The sequence below is a fragment of the Molothrus aeneus genome, chromosome 7 (assembly GCF_037042795.1).
Source record: "Molothrus aeneus isolate 106 chromosome 7, BPBGC_Maene_1.0, whole genome shotgun sequence".
Lineage (NCBI taxonomy): Eukaryota > Metazoa > Chordata > Aves > Passeriformes > Icteridae > Molothrus > Molothrus aeneus.
Window position 1 is genome coordinate 5,581,819 of NC_089652.1, and position 21,398 is coordinate 5,603,216.

General features: G+C 41.9%; 1 protein-coding gene across 16 annotated transcripts in view; it reads right to left on the reverse strand.

Moving 5' to 3' along the window:
- The window catches only part of MAP2 (microtubule associated protein 2), a 222,712-nt gene that overhangs the window by 20,443 nt on the left and 180,871 nt on the right, over nucleotides 1-21,398 (reverse strand). For 6 of the 16 annotated variants that reach the window (XM_066553194.1, XM_066553193.1, XM_066553188.1 and 3 more), the window contains 5 exons: nucleotides 10,884-14,678; nucleotides 10,429-10,635; nucleotides 9,895-10,029; nucleotides 5,713-5,774; nucleotides 90-243 (listed from right to left, as the gene is read on the reverse strand). In XM_066553194.1, the coding sequence (XP_066409291.1) occupies nucleotides 90-243; nucleotides 5,713-5,774; nucleotides 9,895-10,029; nucleotides 10,429-10,635; nucleotides 10,884-14,678 (4,353 nt within the window). The remainder of the gene's footprint in view (nucleotides 1-89; nucleotides 244-5,712; nucleotides 5,775-9,894; nucleotides 10,030-10,428; nucleotides 10,636-10,883; nucleotides 14,679-21,398) is intronic. The other 10 variants (XM_066553195.1, XM_066553203.1, XM_066553197.1 and 7 more) reach the window with 6 other exon arrangements.

Consider the following 21,398-nt stretch of genomic DNA (forward strand, 5'->3'; position numbering starts at 1 on the left):
AAGGCTGTGCAATGTGACAAATCTACTGAGGATGGAGACAACCACAGAAGCAGGAGAAGGTTAATATGCAAAATAAAGAGACAACTCACGGGTAGTCCGTCGTACTGAGGAGGAGAGAGAAGAGGTGAGGGACAGCGAGTTCTCCTCTCTGTCTCTGTCTCCTGAAACACCTCGCCGAGGAGGAAGGATGGAGGAAGGCCTCGGCAGAGATGAACGCTTCTCAGGGCTCTTGCTTACTCCATCCTAACAGCAGCACAAGAACAAAGGAAGGTTTAGTTTGCAAAACTCACTCTTTAGGCTATGATTTCCTGTATCTACACACAGAGGGGGAAACCTAATCCTGTGCGCCCAGTTTGCTCCTGACACAGGAACCTGCAGGGATCAGTCACCCTCCATGCTCTGCTTTAGCTCCATGGTGCTTCTTTACTACATCCAAACGGCGTTTGATGACTATCCTGAGACATCTAGGGATATTCTTGGATCCAAATATGGATGGATTCCACAGTTGGCTCTTACTAAGGAAAAAAAGTGGGGCTTTTAAGTGCAAAGTGAAAGTAAAAGAACTCTCTAGAGCTCAAGTGTGGAATTCCTATGTGAATTTACCTGCAGAGTAACTGCACTACTGGTGTCCAGACACTAGATTGGTAGGTGTTGTGTGATTTTTGCATAGGCAAATACTAACTTATAAATTTCTTATGGAGATAAATTCTTAGCTTCAGGTTTTGTTGGTTTTTTCTTTTTTTTTCCCCTGAGTGTGGGATTATAAATCCTGTTGTTTTAATTCCTTCCATAATAAAATGTTTACTTTTTGAAATCAGTGCATACTTTCTCTTTACCAGAGTAAACTCCTCTTTACCATTAGGGCAATGGACATGAATGTTAGAATATTTTTGAGCTTATGTTAGAATATTTTTGAGCTTTGAGCTTTATGAGCTCTTGATGTGCAGTCAAAAACAGACCAGCATAAGCAGACATTCTTCCTAAAGACAAAATGATGATGGTCCCAAACAGTAAAAGACACACCAAGTATGGCATTAAACAAAAAATGTAAGTCAATGCAAAACCAAACTTTAAACGGGGATAGTTAAGTCACCATAATGTAGATTTGAAATACAAGTTAAATGTAAACATGGAGAAGCTGGAATGGATTGCCAATCATCTTTTTAAATTTATACTGCAACTTCTTCACAAAGTCCCTATGCACTGACTAAATTTGGTCCTTGACATTTGGATTCTGCCCTATTCTATCCCCTGCTGCTGGTAATTAGAACTGCACCCTCTTATGCTGGAGGCTGAACTTGATTTTGAAGAATATTAACAGGTCAAAAATTACAGTTTTTTAAACTTGGAGGGCAAATTGGTCCTGCTGCTCTTTACCACCTACCCACTTGCAAATGGGCGTAACTTCTTGGCAGTTAATGAAGTAGCATCCATATGATCAACAGAAAGAAGATATGTCTTTCCAGTTGTAATTTCACTTACATTTTCTGTGGAGTATCTCCATTTTTATCCATCTTGTAGCCTGCTAATCAGTTTTCCTGCCACTGGATCTAAGTAATCCCACAGGAGCTTCACAGAGAATTACTCAAATTCAGTGGGTAGATAATGTGTTTCATGGAGTTCACCTGTGCATCTCTGACTCTCTCCACCAACTCTGCTACCTTACCTTAGCATCTGATTTTGAGTCTCTTGGGCCTGCAGAGGAGGGCCGAACAATAAAACTGTCTGTATCCAGACATGTGGCCCTTTTAGTGGTTAATGAGCAAGCTGAGCTGGGTCTTGGAGGAAGCAATGACTTTGCTCTAGACTTTGAGGCAGGAATCTTTGACAAAGAGGCAGTCTAGTCATGAGAAAACAAACAAAACACAACATGAAGCTGGACAAAATGAAAACACATGCAACATGGACCAAAAAAAAAAAAAAGCCAAGCTATGACTAATACTTTTCCTGTGTCTGGTAATGGTCTAGCAGATCTGACAATCATGGAAGTTTCAGTTTTGTGTTGTTTGACTGAAACCACCTTGGTCTGGACAGAGTTACCAATTCTAGGAATCCGCCTTTTTCTGCAGATAATATTTGGGTCTTGTGTTATTAGGAAAAAACCTGGTTCCAGGTGTGGCATTTAACTGGTACAACTGCTGCATTAGAAACAAGTGCAAAGCTACAGGAGCACCAAGGGACCCCAGCCCTTTAAAGTCAAAGTATATCCCTCCAGGCTAAAATCAAGAATAAACCAGTGGGAATCTTAGAAGCAATGTTACACCAGTATTCCCACAACAGCAGAACAACAGTCATTCCTTCTTTTGCTACTGTGTACAGATAAAATCTCTAACACACCCCAGATATTGCTCTGTGCATTTGGTGTCACTACATAGAAATTCATGAATTTATATTGGCAGTATGGAGTCCTGGGATGAGAAAAGCATATATGGCTGGAAGGCTTACATGGTATGTTATTGTGAACAAATACTTGTTTGATACCAAATAATGACAACATCCCATTGAAAGAACAATTAAACACCAACAGGACAGACAGAAAATCTTTGTTAATACTTAGAAGCATCTTACTGCTTTACAAAAAGCAATCTCCTTGAAACAGAATAGGGCTACTTGCTTAAGAAACACCTTTTTTTTTTTTTTCCTGTAGGTGTAACTGATATTACAAAGAGCAGTTGCAAAGGTAGTCCTTATCCTCTCTGTAGTCATACTAGAATGAAATTCCTCACAGGAGCAATCCCAATGGGTCTGTCCTCCTGGGATTTGCACTGAACTTTAGCACTGAACTTGGCATTTGATCTCAATCAATCCCCTAGACTTTTCCAATGTTCAGAAAAGGTACACGAGGAGCTGCTTTAAAGTTGTCTTGTTAGAAAATAAGAATGGGCTGTCCAGCTCTGACAGGCCTCTGTCCAACTTAAGTGTCCTTTTACATATGTTGGCCTCTGGCTTAGGCTATATGCTCAGCCTATGGAAAAGTGAGGCTGGTGTGCTGAATGTCATCTGTGACATCACCCATGGGATTAAGAGCTGCAGAACTGTGTATCAAGCAATTCCAGTCCCACAGTACAGCTGAGAGGAGTTCCATTGGATGTCATCTTCCAGACCAAGTAGCAAGACAAGAAATTAGGATGGAAGTGCTTTACTAGCAAGAACATAGTCCCATAATGAGTTCTGCAGCATATTTATGCCTCTTTCTTTTTCAATACTTATTTTACTGTCTGAGAACAAACAGAGGGAAACCAGTGAATAATTATTTTACAAAGAAACTACAGAATATGAGGTTTCTGCCAAATCAAAGGCTTTTCCAGACTTTGACTGTTTTGTCATAGTTCAGTTTATGGGTCTCATCCATTTGTGAAACTTTGGATCATGTTTAGAAATCCATGAAGGTATTTACTGATGCTGAAACTCTGTGGAATATTTATGTTGGGTGCCCCAAGAAGCAGACATTCTGCAAGCACCTTTCACCTGGCTTTCTGAACTAGAGATAGAACTAAGCACACATAGCTTGAGGCTCAAATCTTCATTCTGTGGTTTTCACCATTTTCAACTTGCATGCAAGGAACTACCCCTACAATGAGACTGAAAAACTCTTGTAGATTAAGGTTCTAGTCACAGGGCAAAGACTTTTCACTCATATGGCTCAGTGTCCTCTGTGAATTCATGTATCTAGTGTGGATGCTAAAGATGGACAGCACTGAGATCTGTCAATAGAACAGATGGGGAAAAGGCATGGCTTTGAGCTACTGCACAGCTTTGGTTATCACAGTCTAGAGTCCCTCCATGTTACTTAGGTAACAAGGCACTTTTTAGCATCAGGAATAGCAGCAGAATCTGCCCAGAGGTGGTTGAGCAAGCAAAGAAACCGTGTCTCAATCCCTGCAGGAAAACTCAGTCTCTGTTAGCAATACTTCACCTCTGACCTCTGTTTTAATTTATGCTGCTGGAAGGGTCAGGTGCCCAGAGGACAAAGATCTATGTGACTCTCAGGGACTGCTGAAGTGGGGATGCACAACCCTCATTTTATTTCAAGGTGCTCCTAACACATGGCACAGGTTTTCATCACTTCTCTGTGAACTGCAGGTATACAGCTGCTTCCAGCAGATGGAACTGTTTAGCTTTTCCTGAACTTGCCCTGTGTAAACTGCAGTCTGAATGTGAATAACAAAACTGACCAGGCTGGATGATCTAACATTACCAGCGGAGAGGAAAAGGCTGCACTTGAAGGACATAAAAGCTGAAAACCACAAAGAAACAAAATGACAAAAATAGAGAGAGATCTTTCTAAAAGCAGAGGCAAAGGCAAAGCACAGAATAGAAAATATCCAAGAGGTGTGGCAACCAGAGAGGCAAGGCAACAAAGAGAGAAAGTAAGCAGGGGACAGCTTTCTGATGTGTGCTGTAACATAAGGGGCAGGAATAGGAAAGATGTACAGAAAGACAATTTCACAGAATGATTTTGTAGTGCTTGTACTAGAGCACTTCATAAACACTGAAAATGGGCAAGTATTGGCTTCTCTTGTGCAAGTGTTGATGGTCTGTCAAGAAAAGACAGTAATAAAACATGCTCAGACTCAGCCCACAAACCTGCCCAGATCTTAGTCACTTGTAAAGAAGCTCTAATAGTTTCCCAGTTCTGAGCTGGAATGGGTCAGACCTGAAAAACCATGGTTCCTCCAAAGCCTCCAAAAGTGCTCTCAGCACTACCAGCTTCTTACAATTCATAAACAGTGTGTAGCACTTCATGTGACACAGCTTTTTGCTCCCCAAAGAACTGAGAGTCTTGTTCAACAAATGAAAGAAATCACCCATGGAATATACTGGGGAAATATATTAGGAAATTTAGAAAAATTTAAAGAAATTGTTAATTGGTAATGCTGGGGGGTGGTCCTGCTCAGGGTCAGGAGTTGGACTTGATGATCCTGATGGGTCCCTTGCATCTCAACACTTTCTATGATTCTGTGATAACAATGACAAAGTGTTGCGCTGCAGTGAATTGGCACGTGTCACTGTCATGGCTAAAATAATTACATAGTGGAGAGTGAATAGAGATTGGCTTCCTGGGGATTTTGGAGGGATGGGACAGAAACAGTGCAGGGTCAGCAAGGAGCAAGGGAGTCTTTGCTTAAGAGAGCCAGACACAGGAGGCAGGAAAAGCTGTAGAGCAGATGAAGGCAAGGCAAGGCAAGGCAAGGTTGTAATCTGACAGATTATAGCACAGACAGTGGCCATAGTGAAAGCAGTAAATGTAAATTCTACTGGCCAGTATCTCCTACACAGGCATGGCCCCTGCAGAACACTGGGCTGTGGAATGGCACACCAGTCCCGGGCGGGGGCTTCTGCCTTCTGTGGTTTTGGAAAACCCAACAGTCCAGCAAGGTGCCAAGGCAAGTTGGGTGCTGCAAGAAGGGCCAGGACATGCAGCTTATCCTACAGAATGGCCTGGCTCAAAATGCTGCCCAGACTTCAAGTCCTGCAGTTTGGAGTCTGTGTGCCCTCTGTGGGTCTGCAAACTGTCACCATCTACCACTTGAGACTAGACTTCTAAGGTTATTCAGGAAAGGTGGTTTTAATTACCCTTTTAAATGAATAATGAATATGGTGAACAAATTTTAAATGGAACACACAATTACTTACTGAATTAAGACAAAAAGATATGAAAGAAGGGCAAAAGGAGATTATAAAAATGAACAATAAGATTATTTTACTCACTGAGAGTTTTTCCTTTGCTTGTTTAAATACAGCAGGAGCCTGGTTTGTTTCACCACCTGCTGCTGAGAAATCCAAAGAAAGACTTGATAGTTAAAGACAGTAATAAAAAGCATTTCCATTCAGTACACTTGTTAGACCAATTAAATGCCTTGAAACTACTGTGCAAAGTGAGTACTTTGTGCAATACCCTGAACTGTATGCAGACATTTACGTGCCTTGAAATTTTTCTGCATTCATCTTACTTGAGGTAAAATGGTATTCTATGTGTTTTGAACAAAATGAAATTTTGTATTCATGTTCCTAAAAGTCTATAAACAAAAAGAAAAAAGTTCCAGAAATAGCTGACAAATATAAGTTTCTGTTCAATCCTCAGAAAACTTAGCATCCTGATTTTCAGGACTGTTCTCTAAAAATCAAGTTCCTTTACATCATCCACAAATTAAAATATTAAGAGAGGCCTCTATAACCACCACTTTCAAAATATTAGCCAACATTCATAATGGATAGAGAGAGATTCACTGTTGAATTTTCATCCTAGTTGTGTCAACAAAGTCAGTGTGTCATGGTCAACTAAGCTCTCAAGAATTTAGAAACTGAAGGTTTATCTGGGACATTAAGAATGTTAATCCAGTATTTCATTTATTTGATACATGGTTTGAGGTATCAAATGTTTCTCTTGGAGTTCAAATCCATCCACACCGGTTTCTGAATGGGACAGCTTTTTGGAAAGCAGGTTATTAGCTTCACTCTAAGGCTGCTGCTTAGGAAGTGATGTGCCACTTAACAACTAACATGAAATCTCTTGGCATCTGTGCCAGGATGCCCTTGGTAAAAGCAGAAGTAGGAAACAATCACAAATGACAACCTTCTGCTATAAACCCAACTGTTTTCCAACTTTAAACCAACCCTAATTCCTCATACAGCAAAGGTCAGGTTAATTTTTCCCATTTCTTATGCAGCTCCCAGGTGTGGTAAGGTTATTCCTGGTTTTCTGTCTCACTACCCACTCTAGCCCAAGGTGTAGGAGAGAGAACTTGTGAGGAGGAAAAGAATATGTAACTGCCTACTTCAGTTCTTCTGAATTTTTAAGAGAGGCAAGTACAGCAGAGCCTTCCCGTGTCACACTTCAACACAGCTGTTACTGCTGGTTTGGGTCTGGTTTCCATCTCTTCTAGATAACCACAAACAGCTCCTTTCCTCCTTCCCTTGGCATTCAACCCTAACCAGTCACCACTGGGGGCTGGTAAAAAAGCTGTGTCCCTTGTGCCTGGTAACAGCCACAACTCCTCCCTCTGAACACAAGATTTCTACAGGTCCTACAAACATGTTTCAGCTTAGGGGGTGACCCCAGAACTGAAAACAAGAAACAAACATAGCATGGCCAGGTCATTGTCCTGGCCTTGCCTCCAACAACGCTGCTCTGATAACACACCTGCAGTAGCATCTCAAAGCCACCAACAAAACCCAGGCCAGGCTGGGGGCTTCACTCATGGAGCTACACCAGCCAAGGCAAAGACTTCCCAACTCTCTCATCAGGGTTGGCCTTGCAATTTCTTTTTCAAATGGCAAGGACAAGTCTCTCAAAAACCAGTCCCTGCCTCATGGATATGGTGGTTTAAGTTACTGGTACTTCCCAGTGCTTACCAGTGATGTGGGAATTTTTTTCAGGTATTGAGGGGCATTAAGGGAAAAATGTACTTTTCCAGGCCATTGTGCAAAACGTGAACTTATTTTGGTAGATATTTGTATCTTATGACTGGACATGTTTCATTTTGAAGTCATGGTAAATGCAGTATGGAGATTTTAACTGACTGCAACACACTCAAAGCTCTGTAGACTACACTGCCAAGAACTTTAGGGGGGCTTCATTACCCAGGCATCACTAAAGCTGAAAAGACCACTCCAAACAGGATGCACTGACAGTCAAAACTGGCTTCAAGAAATGGTGCTATATTTCACATAAAAAGAAAATGGGAGAGAGACAATGTCCCTCTAGATTCCAGATCCTGGAGAGACCTGCATGACACAATCAGGCTCAGGGATATGTAAGATAACACATGTCGCAGAATATGACACAGCATTGCAGTCTTTCTCATGGTCTCCCCCCAAGTCCCATAAGGAAGTATAAAAATGGGAGGTAGAAGAAAATAAGGCATACTGTAATTTTTCCAGCAACAGTGAGTGTGCTGAAGCATTCTAAGAAATATTTTTGGTCACTTTCTGGCATGGTTTCAGCTCCTCTGCTTTAGAGCTCAAAGTTCAAGACACATTTCTCAAAGTTTTATGATGAGTCTGGGTCCATTATTTTGGTTGCTCTCCACCTCAGAACTTAAATAAGGGAGGACTTGAGTAAGGGAGGTAGCTGTTGTATTATATTTCTCACTTTGACTAATACATCTGCTTCACTGTGCATTGCAGTGAGGGAGAAAAACCTCTGAGGTTTGCCAAGGCAGCACAAGTTTCAGGCACAGGGCAGATTTTATCCAAGTCCACTGGTATGACTCAGTTCTTTTTGGGCTCCTAAGGGTCAGAGCAGGTAGGGGTAGAGTGAGTAGCCTGTGGTCAGAGCTGTCATGCCCTGGTAGCTGAGGGCATGACAGCTCTGACCACACAGCTGTACAAGTGTAGATGAGGTTGAGAACACTACAAAGCCAGTGCCTTTCCCCCTCCCATGTCCACAGCTTATTGAATCCCCTGGGGCTTTTGAAAGAACATGAGAATTATGGGTTGTAACTCCTGAGCTATCAAGCTGTGCTTCAGCAAGCAGCAAGAGATAGCAAGAGGAAATGTTTTAATTCTGTTTTAAAATTCCTCCCTGTTGGGTAGTTCTGGTTCAGAGTGCAAGTTAGGACAGCCCAGAGACTGCAAACTGAGGGGGAGCCATCAGTGCAACACAAAGGGGACTGAACCAGCCTTTCCTTTGCTGGTTCCATGTCTCCTGAGAGGGGGAAGTAAAAGGGTGAGATTCTGTCACACGAGCAAGGGGATGGGATCGTTCTGGTCTCCCAATGGAACACAGCCAGGATACAATCCACACTTCAGACAGCAGAGGCATGAGACCAAACCTGCTCTACACCATCCTCTTACTGCATTTTCACTGCTCAGACCTCCCTGCTGGGGCTAGTCTGCATTCACAACAAGAGGTGCAAAACTGCAGGGGAATGACTGCCTAGGGACACTTCTAGTATTGCTCTGCTTAACCATAAGGTGGTAATGAATGTTCCTGTTAATTCCTAAGCTGTGAGAAGATGCCTCTGCATTTCTGCATTGCTGTGCCTGGTTCTTCTCTCATTAACCCTAGTTCCAAACAACCACACTTACAGCATGTGGCTATGTTACACGACAGAAAACCTGGCCTCTTTTAGCAATTTTTTTTTTAATATCACAATGAAAGTCAATATGTTTATCCTTCCACGTGGAACTCATAGGAACCATGAATAATATGTGAAAATGCTGGAAGAGTTATTTTGGTCCTCTAAATAATGATACACCTATGAAGTCGTAACAGGAATCATTTCTTTCTTCCTTTCATCTTCCTCTACCAAATATTAAGATTTTTGCTTGCAATGCATTTCGCAGTGTGAGCCCAGATTTCTTCTCTCTCAGCTCCATGCTGCATGTGGCTTGATTCTCCCTGTGGATTTTGACTGTACAGCATAAACATCAGTGACAGAGTGGGAATTGTCAATGCAGATAACATCAATAAACAAAATATAAGTCTGAAACACTTCTTATTATGCATGAGAGTAAAAAAGCAGAATAATGGAAATGCATACCATGGTTTAAGTTGCCAACATTTTCCCACCAGAAAAAAAATAAAGCATAATTTAAAAAAAATTAAAAAAAATAAAGAAAAAAATCATCCACAAATTAAAAGATGAGTAGAGATTCCTAGAACACCACACTCTAAGCACGATGCCAAGTTACAACCACAGCACTTGGAGGCCCAAGCAATGACAAGCATACATGATCATGGCCTCCATCAAACAAACAAACAAATACCAGGAAAGAAAGAAAGAATAAAAGAAAAATGGTACAAAACACTAAAAAAGCAATACTATTTGTGAAGATTGACACTCTTGGAAGAAAAAAAAATAGAGAAGCTGCTAGAGCTATGAGATTTACAAAAGAAAATGTCTATGTTTGCCAGCCACATTGCATAACTGAACAGAATGCAGTCACCTGTCTGCTTCCGTTTAACACAGGAGAGATGAGTTGGTCTAGTATATTTGATAGCAGGTTTTAAAATTATTTTCCTGGAGGGAGAGTGGCCCTGAACTTCAGTTTTTTTAGCAAGTTCAGCTTTCTTATACACTGCTATGGACAAAAAGAACACAAAAACACAGAATCAGAAAAAAACCCAGCAAACCATTTCATATGATCAATATGTCAAGCGTCAGGCCCACTGCCCCACAACTCCAACCCAACGCGTTGCTTCTTCCGAGGGGAGCAAATCCTATGCTGCAAGAGGGGGAGCACTGGTGCATTGGCTCAGGTGCATTACCCAGTAATCAGTGGGGATGTCCACAATGAAATAGGACCAGTGGAGCAGTGAGCCTTGGACATGGCTTCTCACATAGTTGTACAAAATCTCATTATAAAACACTATCATTAATAATGCCATGGTGCACATAATCTACAGCAGAGTAACCAGACAGTACTGTAAAATAGTAAGAAAATAAAAAAAAAAAATTGTAATAGGAGTGTGAAATGAACCTTTTTTCCTTCTCACTTCATCTCTGGAGAGTGTGCTAGGTTCCTTTTTAGCTATTTTCCTTTCAGGAGTAGAAATCCTGCCTCTCCCAGTTTTAAAAGGTTTCTCTTTTTTATGCTTATCAAGAGATGATCTTCGCAATTCTCTCTCTGCTTTCTCCTCTTTAGGAACAGTCTCTAACTGTTCAGTCATGATGCTCCTATCATCATCTGTAGGATCAGAGCAAATTACAACAACAAACAAAAGATTAGTAACAAATGTTAACAATACTTCAGAGGAGCAGGGAAAAAATAGTTGAAGACAGAGCAGATGATTAATTTTAAAAAAGCAAACTATTTTTACCATTTCTCTGAAACATGCTGAGATTACTATTATAACTGTAATAATTTTGCTTTTCAATCATTATGATTTGGAAGCAAAAATATTCAACAGACAAAACAGAAAGGATAATGCACACCTTGAGTGTCTGCCCAGAGACTGTCTGTGTCCATGATGGAGTCATCAATTGTTGTTTCATCTTTGTAATCATCACACGTCTCTGTTTTGTAGTTAGTGAGCAGGATTTCTTCTCTCTGGGGTGAAGCAGGAGCCTCTCGGGAGCCCTCCTTGGGCTCAACTTCCACTTCTTCAACATCCAGCTCCTCCTCAGCCTGGGAGTCTCCTGTTTCAATGTCTTCCTGCTGAGTGGCAGCGAAGCGCACGCTGTGAGAAGCAGATTCACCCTCATCAACTGTTGTCTGCACCACTGTGATAAAGTCATCCTCCACTGTCACCACTGATTCAATAATGCCTTTCAGCTCAGGCAGGGCTTCTGGGCTACCCTTGGCTCCCATTTCTTCTGCAGCAGGCTCACCAAAGTCTGGGGGCATTTCTGATACAAGATGCTCTTTATCCTCTTCTTTTGCTTCTTGCCCTGCTTCCACCTCTTCTTCCTCATATTCTTCCTCTTTCGGGGCCCCAGCTGCCAGTTCACATGGCAGCAGCTTTTGGGTTTCTGTAGGTTTCACAGCTCTATCAAGACTCTCTTCAGCTCCTTCTACAAGTTGTGGTATGCTCTCCATCTGAATCTCAGCAGGCTCCTCTCGGATTGGCTCAGCTTTTGGAAAGAGGGGCTCCACAGAAGCCCCCTTAGCTGGTAACTGTGTAGGCATCTCTTCCCCAGACACAGGAGGTTTTGGATGTTCTGCTTTGATATCCTCTGGTTTCACAGATTCTCCATTCAAACTTTCTTGGGCTTGATCATGCTCTCCACTAGATTCGTAAGATTCCTCCTTATCAACTGCCTCTTGATGTACCAGATCTGGCTTAGTTACTTTTTCCTTAATTTCAATTTCTGACAGTTTGGTGCTGTCCTTTGCATAACTAGGCTCAGTCTTGGAAAGTACATCTGCATCCTTTGCTTCTCTGGGGAAGATGGTCTCCTCTTTCTGCTGAGTGTCTTTGGGTTCAGGCTCTGCTTTTTTAAGAGAGGCTTTGTCCTTCCCTAATGGAAGAGAAACAACCTCACTGATCTTAGTGTCTAACTTACTCTGATATTCTTGGTCAGCTCTCCTTGCAGCTACCTCCATATCATGCTTAATAGCATCGTAATCTGGTTTAATTGGAGCTTCTATATCAGCTATCTCAGCTATTTCATGAACAACACTAAGGGTCTTCTCCTTCTCCAGCAACACACAAATAGAATCCTTTTCTATTGCTATCTCTGAAGAAGAAATTCTGTCATACATTGTGTCAGCAGGTAAATGAACTTTACTAGCCACACTTTCTTCTTTCCTTTCTAACGCTGCCTCAGCTCTTGTCTTCTCTGGTTCTGCTCCTTTAATGGGACAGACCTCTTTAGAGTCAACTTGATCTTCACTTTTTTCTAGCACAGTATCCAGTTTCTCTTTTTTCTCCTCCTCAAAGTCCCTCACCAGAGTGGACTCACCATGCTGACCTAAATCTCTTTCACTGAGGAAGTCTTCTTTTGATTTTTCAGCAGCTGCCAGCTTCACTTCTATTAAAGACAAGTCAGGAGCGAGGCCACGTCTCAGTTTTTCGTCTGTGCCTTCGTAGAAGGGACAGGTTTCACTTGTTAAATTCTCACTGTCCTGAACTGGAGAGGGGAGTGGTACTGTGTACTTATTGAAAACACAGTAGCCTAAGTCTTCCAGCTGGCTTTCAGCTTTCAGAATTACATGGTTTTCATTTGTCACAGGTGGCAGGGCTGTGCTGCTGTCTTCCACAACAGTGTCAGAAGGAACTGGCTTCTTCTGTGCCACCTCAGCATCTGCACTCACAGAGGCTAATCTCGATCTTGTCCCTGCCAAGTCTAACATTTCAGGCAGGTCAGGAGCCAGGACAGCCCCATTTTTGTAGTAATCTTTGGCCTGGAGAGACGGTTCAGCCAAGGTATCAGGCTGGACTTTTTCTTCTACCGTCGCTTTTTCCTCTTCTGTGTGCTCATCTTCCTCTCTACTTTCAATGGGGAAGCAGGGGGCCTTCTCCACTGCTGGTGTGGTTGCTGGCAAGTAGTCATCACCTTCATCCATACTTCCACTAGTGTTAGTTAGAATATCTGAAGCGAGGGGAGAAAGATCATGTGCACGACCAAAACTAAATCCTAGAGCTATTGAGTCCAGACAGGACATGGGCAAGTTAATAGACATACTTCTCTGTTCAATGGCAGATCTCCCCCCAAGTCCCAAGCTCCTGCTCAGAGTTAGGTCATCTTTATTTTTACTGTGAAGTTCTCTCTTATCCCCATAGACTTTGGGGTCAATAGTGAACATTCTTTCTGTTGGAGAACTGGGTTCTTCAGATGTGTCTGGTGTATAGCTCTGAGCCAGGGTACTGTACCCCATTTCACGAGCATGCACACTCTGCTGCTGATTTAATTCTTCCTCTTCCTCCTCCTCTTCATCTTCAGGTATTAGAGGACCTCTCTGATAAGGCTCATATTTACTCTCTTTAGTGTCACTTAGCTCATAGTAATCACTGCTTTGTTTCAGACTATCTGCTTTGAAGGCTTCCTCTTTCAGAGCAGAGGTTTCAAAATACTTTGACATTCCTGACTGATCCTCCTCTTCCTTAATTTGATGAGGAGCTGCTAGACTTGTCTTATCCTCCTCAGTATCTTTTTTAACATCTTTCTCTTGAGAAGCTTCTAGAGTAGGAGTCTTCTCAGTGGTTAGACCTGGTGCCTCAGGGGCTTTCTCTGTTACTCTGGATAACTGAGTGGTATCAGGGTGCTCCGCTGTTTGCTCATGACTCAGTTCATGGCTCAACTTAGCTGGGGGTACCTGTGTGCTTCGCTGTACCTCCTTTTTCACATCTGCTGCTGAGAGCCCACTTTGGTCCATTTCTTTTTCTGCTTTGAGAGTATCAGGTGACTTTTTAGCTTCACCATCCTTTTGAAAGTCTGTTTTGTCTGGGGAAGGTGTCTTAACTTCTGATTTTGTGGTCATTTTACCATCATCTAATATTTGAGCCTCCCCTTTATCACAGAAGTCGTATCTTTCTTCCTCATCACTCTCATCCTTAGTCATGTCCTTTTCCTCTCCCCATGGAGGGATTTTTGGGGTGCTTGGAGTTTTCAATCCATCTACAGTTACTGCTGAGACTTCTTGGAGAGATAATGTCCTGTCTTTGTGGATCTGTTCATCTTTACTGAGATCTTTGGCAAACAGTTGGTCAGTAGGTTCCTGATGTGTTTTGAAACTGTCTTTGAGTGAAAGCTCCTGGGGGAGAGCAGGAGATGAGCCTGAAGGAAGTTCACTTTTGGCTGCTTCTGCCTTGGGTTCTGGTAGCAATAGAGGACTTTCCTCATAGCTGATGGCACCACCCTGGATATCTTTGAGGTTGTCTTGAAATTTGATACCCATAACTTGGTTGGTCGATGAGGGCACGCCTGCAGTCCTTTCTTCCGCCCTGCTCACTTCAGGCAGCTGAGATGACAAGTGCTCTTGTTCTTGAGGAGCAGGAGGCTTAGCAGCAGGTTCAGCAAAACTGGCTTCCCCTTTCATCTGTGAATCAGTTTTCAACATCCATTCTGATGGAGGTGAAAGCACTTTGTCTTTGTCTTTGCTCTCCAAATCCTTTTTATCTGCAGCCTCTGTTTTTGCTGACTGTGGAACTAAGGCATCATATTTAGGTTGCTCAACAGTCTTACTGTCCTTCCCAGATTCACGTTGCTTTGTGTCTAATGGTTCTGCTGCAAAAGGGCATGTGCCCTCCTGGACACGGAATTCCATCTTCGTGGCTGCAAGTAAATCTGAAGTAATTTGTTTGGGTTTTATAGCAAAATTATTTAAAGCACTTACAGGCAGGCAGTCACGTGGCCTACAACATTTTAATATGAATGATGGAATGGAAAGGGAGAAAGATGTGAGCATGCAGCAAGGCATCCCTCTAGAAATCTGCTGTGTTAAATACTAGTTTCCTTTCAATATATAAGGTTTTCTGAGAAAAATGTGAGCTGTACATATATAAATGTGAGCACTGAAATGAGATGATTTCATGTAAATTCTTTGTCTTCATGATTTGTATACAACGGCAAAATCACAAATAACCTCACTTCATTAGAAACTTTGGTGGACTCTGTAGCTTATGCTAGTTTTGTGTTAGTGAAGTCTGCAACTTCAAAGGAATCAGTGGTACCTTTGCGTGTTGCTGATATTTAAAACATACACAGTTATACATTTCTATGTATTTTTATACTTTTTTCTTCCACATGCAGCCTAAACTAGAGATAATGCCTGCAAAGGGTTTTGCAAGTTTCAGAAGAGGCTGTTTTTTTAACTGTGCCAGTTTATAACACTTGCTCTTTGTCAAATGACCAAAATCTCACTGCTGTCACCAAACCAGCACATGAAAATCAGCAACAGACCTATTAATACTCCCAGATCTTGAAGGTCTGGTCTTCAAAATGGCCAGTCACCTACAAAGCTGTAGGTGAAGTAGCTGAAGTCAAAGAATTCTTGGCATGTTTCTGTGACTCTAGATTAGGTGCTAATTAAGTTAATTTGAAACTAAAAAGGCTACTCTTATACTCTGCCACTTTATTTTCAGAGGCAAATACCTAGGTTTTTTTTTTTATACCTACTCTGTTAATCATTAATATTTCGATCTTTTTTTAATGTCCTGTGGAAGATAATGATTCCTATCTCCTTGAAGTCTTCCTATAATGGAATATATGAAGAGAATGACTGCAGAATGTGGCATATCTTTCTGCACTAATCTGTAAAATAGTTTTTTAAAATTTTTTTATGAGTTTTTTCTGAAGCTTGTTACAACTAGCATTGGGCCAACTCCAAATTTCTTCAGATCTGAAGTCCATGGAGGCATCTTTTTGCTCTGACAAATTTGACTGGTTTTAGAATAATTAGTATCGAAGTATTGCTCATTATTTAAATATTTGCATATGTTAATACTGAGTCAAAAAAGCAACTGCCATTCTAAAATCCACAGGTAACCAAACTAGAAATCTACACCTACAATAATTTTGCTCCTTTATGTTTTTACATGTGGTGACTGACTTGCAATCCCCATGAAGTATAAAGCATGGCCACTGGGCTGATGACATCCTCATTTCACAGAAATTAAATAGCTAGATACTGCTTTTCTCCGTGTATCCTGCTGTCTCTCTTCCTGTAGTGCAAGCAAACAATACCAATGGCATCAAAGCATATTCTGACTGCCAAAGCAATTTAGTGTTCTTCAGCTGGGCCATTCAGAACACAAGCCTCCTAATACAGCATTCCTTAGCCAGGCAGGGAGCGGGTACCTCACTACTCCACACAAGGTGTCTTTGCACCTTGTTGCACTGGCTGAAGAGAAATACCATTAAAACAAAAATACTGAAGCCTAGTTCTTACGTACTGCAAGATGACTGCAGTAAACATTTTGTTCAGAGGCTAAGTCTAAACTTCACCCAGTCCTAACCTCCACTTTGAAGGCAAATGTCCCAGTGGAAGCGATGGAGATTTTGCCTAAGAAGGGCACTCCAGCAGGGTTCAACATTTGTAATAAAGTGGCACACGCAAAAAATAAGAGTTCTGGCAATGACTGAGGAGAGGAGGGGTGGATTGCAATGGATGACAAGGGTATGATGTAAGAAGCAATAGCTTTAAGGAAGCTAAACCAGAATGCACTGAAGCACACACAAAAAAACCAAACCAACCAAACAAAAATCCTGCACACTGCAAATGAAAACATTTCTACAGTTTAAGCATCTTTATGTCATAGTCAAAGGCGGCAAATCTGCTGTTTGAAAGAAATGCAGATGAACCTCTGCACCAAAAAGAAAAAAAATACATAGATTAGCAATGTGACTGGCAAACACATCTGAGATGGGGAAAAAAGGCTTACACAGAGGAATAAGCTTAGCTGCAAAGCAATATTTTATCATGGCAAAGTAAAAAACTCAGGAATCAGCCTCAGCGGTGGGAAACCATGTTGTCATACAGCACCTACACAATCAAATTATCCACTACACACTCTTCAAGCATAATAACAAGAGCAGTCATACTAATAAATGGGCAAAACAGAAAATGAAGCAGGCTTGGAAAGCACTGGAGAAAGCTGGAGAAGGATTTGCTGGCAGCAAACACATGCAAACCTAAGGAGGACACACCTTCCTCAGCCAAGGAGGAGGGTGTGTCTTTCAAGAAAGAGTGGTCCCACCACAGAGGTCACACTCTCCCTGCTGGATGCCACATTTGGCACTTCTTCTTCATGACACACTGAACAGAATCTGACTGACCCTCAGAGAGGGCCTTTGCCTGGTCCAAAGGCTTAAGGGGCCTGTGCTCTTTCCCCATTTGCTTCCCAGGAAGAGCAGCAGATTTCACTTCCACAGCCATCAGACCCTTTACTGGTTCTTCTTCTTGGAGATGGACAGAACAGGGGACATCCCCACCAACAGTAAACACCAAGCACACAGCTGAACAGGACTGCTTTTACATAACCCTTTCAGGACTGCATTTACATAACCCTTTCAGCTCAATAGTCTCTATTTAAGTCTGTAAAGGACTGCCAGTACCCGGTTCATTTTAGCCACCATGGAACTGAATTTTCCTTAGGGAAAAAACCAAACCAAAAGCCTGCCTCCCCCCAGACAAGCATGTTTATGCCACAAGATGAGAGCTGAAAGTGTTTTACAGGCATACCTCTCCCAAGGATAACAGTGGGTGAAATAGTCATTGGAAATGGAGATGGAATGGAATGATGGATGGCTCTGACAACACTAATGCATCAATGAGCTCCAAGTACACTGATATTTTTCTAATAAATGTACTGTTTAGTCCAGTAAATGACATTCAGCTGAGGTGGAGGAAGGTATGAGGCATTGATTTCTTTCTGCTGACCTTGGTAATACTGACTGCTGAATGCCAGCAAGTCAATCTACTGTATGAATCCTGGATTTGGCAAAATACTGAGAACTTTCATAGTCATAACAGGCCTTGTGCATGGCTAATGATTAATGGCTTTTGCAAGATTTCTGCCAAGTTTCCTATACTGAATGGGTTTATAAACAATTTCTCCCTTACTCTGTCTGACATCTGAAATCTGTATGTGAAAGTCACTATTTTAACATAAGGACTCTTCGTTTTCTTTGCTGTTTCCCCTCTTATCCCCAGGCTCCTCACCATCAATTAAGTCAAAGAAACCAATGAATGCAATACAACTATTTGTTAATCCAAATTTCTAAAACATACTACTCAGCCTATAGGCTGTTAGGATCAGTAAAGTAGAATCAAGAACAGTCTTTTTGCTTGTGCCATGGCAGAAGAATTATTAGAAAAATCTCCATTCCAGGCTTGTACTCCTGCCACTGTGACTCAGACAAAAATTACTGTGTGCTATTAGCATTCCCTCTGATAATAAGTAAGGATTAAGTGTGAATCCTGTGATTCAGCAATGTACTCAAGGAGCTGACCAGCAGCCATGCTGCAGGCAACCTGATGGCATCCCTGAGTTTAAAATGCGTCTCACAATGAAGTACTTTGCTGAATCAGACCTAAAACAAAGCATTTTCAAATCTGGAAGTGGCTGTATCCATCCTCTTGGAATTACAAGGGCTTTGTTTTTCTCTTGAGACTGTTCCAGTGAAAACCAGACAATCAATCATTCCTTTCAGCTATGGCCTTAAAAGAATGATTTAAGGAACATAAAAACTATTTGAGGCTGAGAAAATATCAGTATGTAAAGAACAACACATTATTAATAACATAAAATAATTAAGGTTAGATACTGTATCTTAAATGAACAGAAGCCAGAAGATTCAGAATCAGACCCTGACCAATGCCTGAACAATGCAGAAATATTTACACATGGGCAGATTGTAAAAGCAGCCTTGCAGGACAACAGGTCTCCAGCTACAAGAGACCCTGACTTGAATAACTTGCTTTACTTTTCTTTTTCTATTTTTATGTACTTTTGTATGTGCTTCCCTCTTAATTAAAAAATGGTAAGGACAGTCTTTTATTTTACTCTGAGCAATACTCCTTCATTTCCTGGAACATTTTACACAAGGCCACATGAATAAAAATAATTACTCCAACTAGAAAGTTTTCCTTGATTTAACAAAAGAATCATATAGCCTCTCCTTGTGCGGCAGACTCTTATGCCCAGCAGACTGCTGCCAGCAAGGACAGCTGTTTCACACAACAGTCTCAGTTGGAAGGGCAGGAAGGATCCTTCACACACAGCAGTATCATCAAGTCCAACTCTTAAGTGACCAACCCATTCAGGGATTGAATCTTGGCATTTTAGCACCGTGCTCTCACCAGCTGAGAGGACCCCAGGGTCCCATAATGCCTATCTTTGCACTCATGATCCAGCTTATCTGCCTTTTTTCTCCTCCATATAGATGTTCTGAGATCTTACACTCTCACCAGAGGCAGATTATATGACAGGAAAGGAAGTTGCCCATGAACTAATCAGGCTGTTATGTACAGCTCTAGGCACACAGCTAAAGTAAGGCTACCCCTGTGATTTTTCTATCTTCGTACCCTTGGTTAGATATGCTGACATGAACAATCTTCAATTATTAGTGCTTATCTCTTACTGATGCTGTTAATTCTAAACAACTCTGGTTTTCTTAAAATGAGCCAGTGACCAGTTTCAGGGAGACAGCTCCATCCTCCTGAGACACAGACCTTTAGAGGATCCAGTACTATTTTTGACTTCGGCTGCCAAGACTGAGTGCTGTGAAATGAAACTACAACTATTTCACCTTTGAGAAGTCAGCTCTTCTGTTAGTCAGTGAAGAAGATTCTCCCTTGATTTTACTTTTACATAGCCCCTACTGATGAAATGCTACTTACTGATGTGCTCAGGTCATAGAAACAGGAGGTACAGAGAGGCTTTTTTCCCCTCTGTGTGTGCAGTCAGCTGGCACAATGCAAATGGAGCATGTCCACAAAACAACTGGAAATCAAACATGATCCAATATGGCCTGAAATTACCTGTGTACACTGGGGTAAAACTCACTTACTTCACCTGCTGGAGAATTAAAATCCTTTCAGGGCTATCTTTGGTATAGACATATCTTCCCACCATTGTGTAAACAATTGACTTACTTTCAGTAACAATATTGTGGCCTACTCTGCATATTGTCCTTGGCAGTATTTCTCTAGCACAAAGAACAAATTATCTTCCAGTTCTTTTAGCTAGCTGCTCCTTTTGCTTCTGCTCTAAGCCAGGCCTGAAGAACAAGATCCCTGATTTAAGTGGGAACCACAGCTACACTGACCCCAAAGCTGCTCATGCTGCAGCTTTACCAAGGCATGGAGAGACTCTTGGAAGGGCATCACTTCCATCTGGGGAGAAAACACAACCGGGTTTCCCTCCCCAGAAAGCAGCAATGCCAGACACATAAGGAATGGAATGGATGGCAGGTGAGTAGAGGGGAAGAGGAACCAAATGGGACCATGCTCAGTTCACCTTCATCATGGCCCAACAAGACCTCTGTGCTCTTCACTGTGGCACTGGGGTGTGTACTAGAGCCAGCCCACTCTGAGCTGAACAAAGGGTGTTCATAGTACTCCTCATCTGAACTGCAGGGCTCCTCCTGGGCCACAGACACTGAAATGGAGGGGGCCAGGTGCCACTGCCTGCTGGCTCCTGCAGTGACTCCCCCACAGCCAGGGCAGTGCTGGAGCAGCCCCACCTTATCCTCCGCCCCTGCATTTACAAACACACACAGACAGACAAAGGCTGCAGGACAGACAGACAGACACACACAGGAAAAATAAAACAGGATGGACACATGCTTCTAGCAGCACCAGCCACTTCCATGCTGGAGTGGATGACACCAGCCAGGCTATTGGTTAATGCAGGATGGAGGAATGAGGCAGTTGTGCATTTTAACACAGGAAGCATGTACCTGGTCCTTTCTGCTGGGTTTACCAACATCAGAAACCATTCCTAGGAGTAAGTGAATTTCAAAACTACACACTAATTGCTTAGAAGAACACATGCTGTGCACAAATCACATCTCACAACCCACACTATACTCACACGTATTACACACCTGACTGACTGTACTAAAAACCTCTGAAGTGTCCTGACATAACTGTATTCCTCGTAATATTCAGATTTATTACTTAAAAGTGTAAAATTTAAAAAAAAATCTTTAATTAAAAAGAAAGCCAGCTTACATTTTGGCCAGTGGTGATTTTATTTTTCATTGTACCTGTTTCAAAATTCCCCAATTTTCTTTTTCCTATAACTAAGCAGCATTTAAACAACAATGAAAAAAACCCTTACCCAAATAGCTATCTACCTTTTTTTTTTCCCTGATAAAGGCCACAAAGTGCTGTCCACAGCAGTCTCTGTTAGTCCTATATTTTATGCTGTTGTGTCATGTTTCCATGGGTGAACTAGCTCCCACCTCAGTGTTTGCTAATGCTTTGGAATGACAGGCTTATTCCCATCACTGTAGCCTTGCAGAAAATCACATTAGTGGGACTACACCAGTTACTGACAA